Source organism: Penicillium riverlandense (genome assembly GCF_028828495.1).
Source record: "Penicillium riverlandense strain IBT 135883 chromosome Unknown utg000003l_segment0_segment0, whole genome shotgun sequence".
NCBI lineage: Eukaryota > Fungi > Ascomycota > Eurotiomycetes > Eurotiales > Aspergillaceae > Penicillium > Penicillium riverlandense.
The window spans coordinates 1,459,671-1,468,912 of record NW_026643196.1 but is presented as its reverse complement, the minus strand read 5'-3'; the positions used below and the strand labels follow the sequence as shown (position 1 = coordinate 1,468,912).

The 9,242-nt window shown below is 53.5% G+C and overlaps 3 protein-coding genes across 3 annotated transcripts; 2 read left to right on the top strand and 1 right to left on the bottom strand.

The window, feature by feature from the left end:
* Positions 1 to 2,954: 2,954 nt before the first annotated feature.
* N7474_004231 (dual-specificity mitogen-activated protein kinase kinase) lies at positions 2,955 to 4,570 on the top strand (the record flags this gene model as incomplete). The annotated part of the gene is made up of 4 exons (XM_057195646.1): positions 2,955 to 3,620; positions 3,673 to 3,964; positions 4,016 to 4,385; positions 4,441 to 4,570. The coding sequence occupies 4 exons, from the start codon at positions 2,955 to 2,957 to the stop codon at positions 4,568 to 4,570; spliced, it is 1,458 nt and encodes a 485-aa protein (XP_057053042.1).
* Positions 4,571 to 5,413: 843 nt separating this feature from the next.
* N7474_004230 (secretory pathway Sec39 family protein) lies at positions 5,414 to 8,344 on the bottom strand (the record flags this gene model as incomplete). Its single annotated transcript, XM_057195645.1, has 3 exons — positions 5,414 to 6,566; positions 6,624 to 6,780; positions 6,835 to 8,344. The coding sequence occupies 3 exons, from the start codon at positions 8,342 to 8,344 to the stop codon at positions 5,414 to 5,416; spliced, it is 2,820 nt and encodes a 939-aa protein (XP_057053041.1).
* A 292-nt stretch (positions 8,345 to 8,636) lies between these two features.
* Positions 8,637 to 9,022, top strand: N7474_004229 (uncharacterized protein; the record flags this gene model as incomplete). Its single annotated transcript, XM_057195644.1, has 2 exons — positions 8,637 to 8,843; positions 8,876 to 9,022. The coding sequence occupies 2 exons, from the start codon at positions 8,637 to 8,639 to the stop codon at positions 9,020 to 9,022; spliced, it is 354 nt and encodes a 117-aa protein (XP_057053040.1).
* Positions 9,023 to 9,242: the final 220 nt, after the last annotated feature.

Below are 9,242 nucleotides of genomic sequence, written 5' to 3'. Positions count from 1 at the left end.
CCCCTATCCGACTCCATGAAAGGGGAATCTCGGTTGTAGACGCACGATGGTCTCGTGGTGCCCCAGACTCCACACTACTAATGGACGACTCACCCTGTTTTTCCGGACTTGCCCCTTTTTGCGCCAGTGGGAGGCGTACATTCGATTCTTATCGCGAACAAGAGTCTCTCCCTGTGCTATGTTTAGACTCTGGGAACAATATTAATAGTCGGTGGGCCGCGGTCCCGAGGGAAAGGGGTATTTGGACAATGATAGTGCTTGGCAAGTGGGCCAGATTCAGAAGATGGCCATCCTTGCTCCTGGCATTATTGGTTACTATTGGGGGTGTGTGCTTCCTAAGCAACATTCATAGTCCGGCTTTGCTCATTGTTTGGCTCATTGGGTCTATTATGGTGTTATCGCGTGGGGTGTCTGTTGAAATTTGGGAACTGCAATATCGGGCCGACGTATCTTCTCGGTGGAGCGATCTTGGCTCTAAGACATGGGATCGTCGATTCCTACCGCTCGAGGAAGGCGAAACGGTTGAAAAGGCGCATGGCCCACTCAAAACTGCCCACTCCGACGGGAAGCTCCGATCGCTATTGTTGTCTTTCAGGGGCAAGTATAGAGAAATGACCCCTGACTGATATTGACTTCTTCATTCCAGTAGTGTCCTCTCCTATACCTATTGAACGCAAATTTCAAAGCAGAAATGACCATCACGCAGACCAGTTCGAATCGTCTTCTGCATGACAAACAACCGTGATTCCTCGAGAGGATAGCCGAACGATTCCGGTAGATCAGCCCTACCGAGTCACAAAGGATTTTCTTCAAGGATATGGCGAGTTAATCTTATTGATCGTCATGCTTGTCGAATACACTGCGACCTTGGACGAACGGGTCCCATGAATAGGAGCCAGAGATGCTTAGCAAACACTTGCTATTTCTCGAGCTGTGCCCAATCAATTTGCACCGAGCGAGGGATTATGATCATTTGTTTCACGCACGCAAGCCGTGTCGGGGCGTAAAGGTTCATACAATGGTCCCTCCGTCGGTTTGAATAACTTGGATAGGGCTCGACAAATAGTCAAGTGTTCGTGGGCTCTTGGAATCAATCGACAATTTCAATTCGGCTATCGTGAGCCTCATCGAAGTCGTTCCCTTGCGCGTCAGCTCTGATATCATCAATTATCTGTCAAAAGCAAGTCCGAGGATTGTGAAGATGCAAAGGAGAAAGCCCCAGTGGGATTTCATTCCACATGGACTCGAAGTATGGAATAATTTGGCGCAGAAGCACGATGGTAGATGAAATGGATACAGCACAACCAGTGTGTCTCTTCCATGCCCGCTTGTTATTGTCGCTTTCCGAGAATTGCATTTCTTCGAGTTGTGTCAATAACCTGGACCTTGATACTGGATCGAGTCTGTCTCGTGCATTATTACAAAACCTCATGACCTTGATTGGAAGCCGCTCTGACCGAGCCCAGAACCGTTAGAAAGGCACATTCTTCACCGTGGCCAAGGCGTTGTCTACATGCATGGGTTGCTCAGTTTCGACCTGCTCGACATGAATGTAGGTGTACTGGCATCTTTCGTTAGGATTTGTAGGACAGATCCCTAGAGAATATTTCTGCCTTGGTAAGTGTCCTACTGTAATTTCACGTGGTTCTCTCTCTAATAAATAGACTTTATTTGAGTATTTAACAACCGAAGTTTAAGTTTATTCAAAGGGTTTTCATTGAAACAAAGCCACCTGGTGCTGCGCTGCAATGATGACCTTGGCTGTAGGATGTACCACTGCGTGCCCTCGGGTGGATGAGACATCGTACATCAATAGCAGAGCATGTGATGCATGGTTTGCACTGCAACACGATTACCTAGCTGCCTGGAAGACTACATGGTAGTAGTCATCTAGACCTACGGTGGGCATCGTACACCTCACTCCGACGGGAAATTGATAGTTAGCGGTCCGGTGAATCCCGCACGAAGAAATAATCTGGGAAACAAGTAGTGATGGTATCGCCCGGCGCCACTAATTATTAATTAGGTAGAGAATGGTGGTTGGTGGAAGAAGAATCGTTGCACAAATAACACGGGTTGCTCCGGTGTAGCATTTTGCGGCCCTAAGTCGAGGCAGTTGCATAGTTACGTATCAGCCTCTGGGCACGCCCGGTTGCACCTCAGTCGTAGTAGTTGTCTAATGTGGTGACAAGACGGAATCTGCAATACGCCCCGGGGTCAATGAGGCATGCAAATGTCGAGTGCCGCGGATGATTGACTGAAAGGAGTCACCGTCCCTCAACGGCACCAAACAAGTGGTCTGCACCGGAAAAAGAACAATAATATCAATAATGTATATGGTTCCAGTTACCACTCATGTTGGAAGACATGTCAGCACCTTGAGTCGACGATCTTCAGCCCTCTGGCAGCGTTGATGCCCTACGATCGCCCTGTTTCAGCTTCGGCGCCTTCTGAAACAATCAGCCCCACCATACCCGTAAACCTCTTGTCGCGCCGTATATGGCAGCCTAATACTCATGTGTCTGAGCAGATTGGATGGGAAGAGAAGAGAAGGAGGCTAAGTAGTGGTGAAGGATGAACATGCAGTCGCTGTAGTTAGTTACTTCCACTAGTGTTGATTGTAGGGGACCACCTCAACCCGGTCACCTGGCCACCTCTTTCTCTTCCCCTTCCCTGACTTCCTCAACTCAACACACTACTTTTCAACCCCCCACCGCCCTCCTCATCCCAACCCACCGTCCATTCGTTTGTATCTTTGCCCTATATCTACCTATACTGTTGTCGGTGTGCCACTACAACCCTCTCTTTATTTCCCCCCTCCCGACCGCCCGCACTCGCTTCCCCACTCGCTAGGCTCGACTCCTCACCTGGACGAGTCTCAGATAGGCATTCTGGCTACCCTGGCTGATCCCAACGAGTTGTTCTTGCCTGGCGAACGGCAGAACAATTCAGCCATGTCATCCTCCGTCCCACTTCTGCGCCCACCGGTGCCAGGCAGCCGCAACAACAGTAACAGCAGCAGTCCCCGCGCTCCGAAACTCACGCTCGGCATCCCTCCCTCGCCCAACGCCAAACCCGTCAATGGGGACGGTGTTCCTGCAGTTCCCGAAGGCCCTCAACTCCCGCGCCAGTCGTCACGGCCAGCACTCCCACAACTGCGCCTGCCCTCCACGGGCAGTCAGAATGTCCCGCAAGAACAAACCCTCATGCCCAATGGCAAACCAACCCCGCCACCGCTGTCCACCAACAGGCTAGATGCAAATGGAGGAGGCAATCTGGAAAACAAAGGCAGCGGCCCTGCGTCTGCAAACTCCTCATTTTCGGCGCTATCCTTTGCCATGGAACTCCGCCAAACAGATGGCAGCTCGGATCCGTCGTCGGCAATCGGTGATGGATCCATCCAAGATGGTACGAACAATGTGAACGGGTTAGCTGTGGATTTGGATAAGTTGAGCCTAGAGAAGGGCCGGCCTCTTGATGTGGAGGATCTAGATGATGAAGGTTGGCATGCGGCCAGCGAGCAAAAGAAGATTGTCGAGTTGGGAAGCTTGGGAGAGGGTGCTGGCGGTGCCGTCACTCGCTGTAAACTCAAGGATGGCAAGACGGTGTTCGCGTTGAAGGTAAGTGTACTTGTATCTGGGGCGTTGCCGGTGGTGGCTAACAAAGACCTAGATCATCACGACCGACCCGAATCCCGATGTCAAGAAGCAGATTGTTCGGGAGCTCAACTTCAATAAAGATTGCGCATCGGAACATATCTGCCGCTATTACGGAGCGTTCATGGATAAATCAACGGGCACCATCTCGATCGCCATGGAATTTTGTGAAGGGGGAAGTCTCGACAGTATATACAAGGAAGTCAAGAAATTGGGCGGTCGAACGGGCGAGAAGGTGCTTGGCAAGGTTGCTGAAGGCGTCTTGAACGGCCTGACCTACCTTCACAGCCGGAAGATCATCCACCGAGGTACGATCTTTTGGGACATGGCACTTTTCACTGGCTAATTATTTTGTCCAGACATCAAACCTTCAAACATTCTTTTGTGTCGTGATGGACAGGTTAAGCTCTGCGATTTCGGTGTCAGCGGCGAGTTCGGCACCAAGGGTGACGCCAATACGTTCATTGGCACCTCCTACTACATGGCCCCAGAACGCATTACTGGACAGTCCTACACCATCACATCCGATGTTTGGTCTCTGGGCGTGACGCTGCTGGAAGTTGCGCAACATCGATTCCCATTCCCGGCCGATGGAACCGTCGAGCAGCCCCGCGCCGGGTTAATAGACCTCCTCACCTACATTGTCCGCCAGCCGATTCCAAAATTAAAGGATGAGCCGGACAACGGTATTCGTTGGTCTGATAACTTCAAGTATTTCATAGAGTGCTGGTATGTTTCCCGCCTCGTCTCATTCTATCTTTCGATGCTGACCCGGCGAAACTAGTTTGGAGAAAGAACCACCGCGAAGAGCGACTCCATGGCGAATGCTGGAACATCCATGGATGCTAGACATGAAGAACAAGAAGGTCAACATGGCGAACTTTCTGTCTCAGGTATGGGACTGGAAGGAGTAAAAAAAGTCGATTGCCTTGTGGAGCCATTTTCTTTCTTCATCTTTGCATCCCTGGGGTCTTCTTTTGGTTTTTGCTTTCCTTCCCTTACCCTACCTTACCCACTGAGCGGCTGGACCCGAAGGATTGACCTGGCTGTCAACACGACTCTCAACACACGACCGCTTTATCCTCAACAACATCCTCCACTGCTGGTCACACGATGTCCTCTTCTCCGGGCGGGTACTCGTCGAGTGGGGACATCTCATCATCATACCCTCCCATTGCTTCCATTTTGCAGCGACACGAATCTCCTCCGGCTACGTCTTATCCTTTGTTAACGGCCTGGCATTCAACCCCCATTACATGTTTTTCCATCCCTCTCCCTCTTCCTCGTCCATTCCCACCGTCTCTCCACTATCAGATCTCGCCCTCTAAACATATCACGCCCATCTCCATATATCGGGTTCTCCGCCCTCCCACCGATCCCCCACGTGTATAGCCCCCTGTTCGTTGACTGTCTTGTTTTGGATCATCACTTCCCCAGTGGAGGCGTGGGTGTTTTTCGTTTTGGTTTTTTCTTTTACGCAGTGCATCGGACTCTTGTCTCGCCTCATCCCATCCCCCTTCTTGGTCAACATACATATGCCGTCGTCCCCTACCTACTACCACGCTAGCTACCTAATACCATCGCACTTGTCTTGTGTATCTCATTCAATGGGAGTATACATATCATTCGAGAAGTAGATGCTGATGCCATCTAAAAGAATATGTAGATGGATGAATAGAAGAACTTGTCATTTGCTATCGTGCGTACAGTAGGTATTCGCTATCTAGTTCACAGTCACACTCCTTCGGATCTTGGATCTACCGATTCACAGGATCAGCACCTAGAACCCAACCGAGTCCACTAACCAGTCCTCCCGTGACCATGTTGCTAACCACATCACGCTTGCGAACGCGACCGTCGCCGCCATCATCCGGGGACAGGGGCCGGCCATCGCCATCACCATCGCCAGCATGAGCAGCAGCAGGCGCGGCAGAATGGGGAGATGCAGCGGTTGAGGCGGCACGCAGCGAAGAAGCGTTCTTATGCAGCGCGAGCGCGGCACCACGCGCAACCTCGAAGAGACCCATTGGCGCCTCATGCGGGTGCGAGTGCGGCATAGCGGCTCGGGCACGGGCCCGTCTCGCAGCGCGCTGCTGCTCGGTGTCGAAGGCGTCACGCTCTGAGTCCGAGGGCCCGAAGCCGCCGGGGACAGAGGAGAGGGTGGTGTTCTTGTCGCCCAATGTATCCCAGAGGTCTTCTTCCTGCTGCTCCTGTGCGCGGAGCGAGGAGAGCTCTTCGTCGCAGCGGCGCCAGGCGCCGAGGATCTCAGGGAGGGGATCTGGGGATGGGACGAGGGCAAGCGCTAGGGAGAGGAGTTCACTGCGCTGTGAGAGGTGGTTGATTTGGGATTGGAGGGTGGGTGCGGGGGAGATGGGTGTTGTTGAGCGGTAGCGGCCTGCGTTGTAGACGGCGCGCCAGGAGATGTCGTCTTGGATGACGGTGGATGGGGTGAGTAATGGTGAGGAGGTTGAGAGGTGGGAGGGCGGTGTTAGCCGCGTGACGATGTAGGAGTAGGCGGTGCCGAAGTCGTTGGAGTTGAGGGCGGAGGAAATGGCGAGGGAGATGATACGGCGTTCAGCGGTGACGAGGGCATGTTCCTCTGAGATGGGTGTTTGCTGCAGCGCATCTTCGGCATTGTTGAAGTTCGTGCTGGAGGGTACGCCGCTGGCGACCAAGTTTCGTCCAATAGAGAGCAGGTCGTCCAGTTTGGTGTAGCTCTTGGCGTTCTGCTCAAGTACCGTCTCGATCAACGAGAGAGGGTCGTGGTGAACGCGGATGCTGACTGGCTGGAAGGGAACTCCGTGCTGTAGGGTCAACGAGTAGAACGAGAGCGAATGCGTTGCAGCGATGAGGGCACGAATCTGCTTGAACGCCGTTGACTCCGGGAAATGTGGTTGGAAGGCTTGTAGGCTAGAATATCCATGTCAGAAACTGGGGTAGGGTTGCCCTTTTCACGGAGAGACATACATGTCGTAGGCTCTCTTCATCCCACCACGCGTCCGGTTGCCGTTGCTAGCATTATCATATGCAGTGAAAATAGCCTCTTTGACCGCTTGCTCTACTTGAATAGCATTCAGGGGCGTGGTGCCCGGCGTGGTATACAGATCCACGGCCATTTGATATTCTGCAGGGATTAACGTCAGCACTAATCAAGTTGTATAGCAACTGCATGTCTCACCTCTGCTCCCCAGTAGCGCCTTCAAGATCTCTATTTCGATCGTGTCGCGCGATACTCTCCAGAAAAGGCCATGGTGCGTGGAATGTACATCCGAGTTGCTGTCTGACTGATCCTCCTGCCAGTCTCGAAGCCAGAGTAATTGCTGCCGGACCGCGTGCCAGTCCTGACTCGATTGTTTTACAATGGACGCCACCACGCTTCTCAGTTCTGCCAATTGCATGTCCTCGCTGCTGTGAAGGCACATATTTGCAGCAGCCCTGCATGGGACTTGATGTCCAAGATCAGTCAAAGTGCGAAGAGACAGAAGCAGGGCACTGAGAAAAGAGACCGAAGACGATGATGGTTGCGTCAAAGGATTTGAGGCTGTCAGGAGAGAGTTTTGTAGCAATGACGCCCGGGATGTCGAGGAAATCGACTCGATATCGTATTGCACAGATGGGAAGGTCGCGTTAGGGGTGACGAGATAGGAACTGGCCTCCAGACCAAGCAGCTTTGCTACCCGTGTCAGTATCTGACACGAGCCCTCCAGCGCCACTTTCGATGAGTCCGTATAAGCATACACCACCGCAAGCCCGGCTTGACCGTAACGATGCCGCAAGTCCTTTGCCTTGTCGATTGGCAATTGTGCATCGTCCGCCCCGTACCCTCCCAGGTCCACGTCTTCCGGTCCATTCCAGTGTTTAAAAGCATTCACGACGCTATCGTGGTCCACAAGACTCCGTGACAGAAGCCATTCATTCACGAACTCCCATCCAGCCAGTTCAATCGCCTCGGTGTTTGGTGTCCCCTGGATCAGAGGAACTGAGGTCTGCTCGTTCAATCTCCGCCGCTTAGATCGTTTGCTTCCATATAGCCAGGGACCAACCAGGCCCCGAAGATTGCTGACCAGATCCAGATTGCTTCTCTCGGTACCAATCGAAGACAGCAGAACATTGACGGCCGTCTGATCATCCATAGACTCCAAAGCCTCCAATGATAATGTCTCCTCCTGGTCGGCATGATACTCGTAATTGAACCGAAGCAATGGCAATAAGCTTGAGACCAGCCATGTTCGCAGCACGGGCCGGTGCTCGTAGAAGGGTTGGAGGAGATCGAGGATGAGCGGCTGGAGGGACGTTTCGGCATCAATCAGATGCGCCCGATGAATAAGAAACTGTGTCAACAGGTCTGCGGATGTCACGTCCTCATCTGCGTCAGGACGCTGCAGTGGCCGCAATCGAAGCTTCCGCACGCGCTTCCTCGCGCCCGCTTCGGTCAGGTCTTTGACGGCGGTGGTGTCTGGTACTCGGTCGGAGGCCACAACATAGGATTCGTCGGTCAGCTCCTGCAGCACCGAGGTATAGCGCGAGGGCTCGGTACTCTCCGGGAGAAAGGTCAAGATGATGCGCAGCAGGCGCTCGAGTGGGAAACATTGGGGAAACTGGGCCTGCAGCACGGGCAAGTCGGTCACGTCGCCACTGGCACAAAGGTGAGTGGCCAGCAGGATGGCATGAGCATCCGACACAGCCATGGCGGGGAGTGGACGGTTGGTTGCTCCAAAAGTGTTTACTCCAAGGTGTCTTGTTGCAACTGCGTTAAGTAAGAAGGTGCACGGGCCACGGTCGGGAACAACGACAGGGAATGCACCGCCAGCGTCACTTCCACCTCTTCCTCTCCCGCTCCCATTTCCCCCAATTCCTCTCAACGCCCCGACACAATGGCTTCTGGCTACGGTCTCAACGGAGGTATGACTCCTGCGGTCCCATTTACCCCCTCCTACCTCCCCGGGCGCCACCGGTGGGAGCCCGGGCGCAACCACCTCGATGGCCCTGTCGACTAACCCGCTCTCTCCAGGTCCTTCCCGCTGCTACCCCTTCTGGCAAGAGGTCCTGGGATGCTACGTCGTGAACTCGGGCGAAGGCGAAGCTGGCAAGAAGAAGTGCACGCCTGCCCTGGAGGACTACTACGAGTGCCTTCACCACCGGAAAGAGGTGCGCCACCACGCGGACCCCATCCCACCCACCCAACAGGTTATGCTGACGACTCAATTCGCGATTCCCAGGCTCTCCGCACAATGAAGATGCAGGCTGCCTACCGCAAGGCCGAAGCCGCGCACCCGCGTGAGAACGCACCCAAGGCCGAGCAGATCCGCAGTCTTGGTCTGCTAGGGAAGGAGGAAGAGGCCTCTGCAGTGCTGAGTCAACGGTGAACGGAGAGAGCATGGGCGAATGTGTTTCCCGGCGCGGTTGCTTTTCCTTTTTTTACTCGATTGCGTGTGCTCATCTATCTTCTCCTCCGGGATGGATCCCCGGGGGGTCCTGTGACTGTATAAAAGGGCCCGACTGTTGGTATGGGGTCGTGTTCTGCAATGATACTCCGATTCCATGACATTTCCTCTGCGCTCGCTGTTCCTTAATCTGTAGTTATTC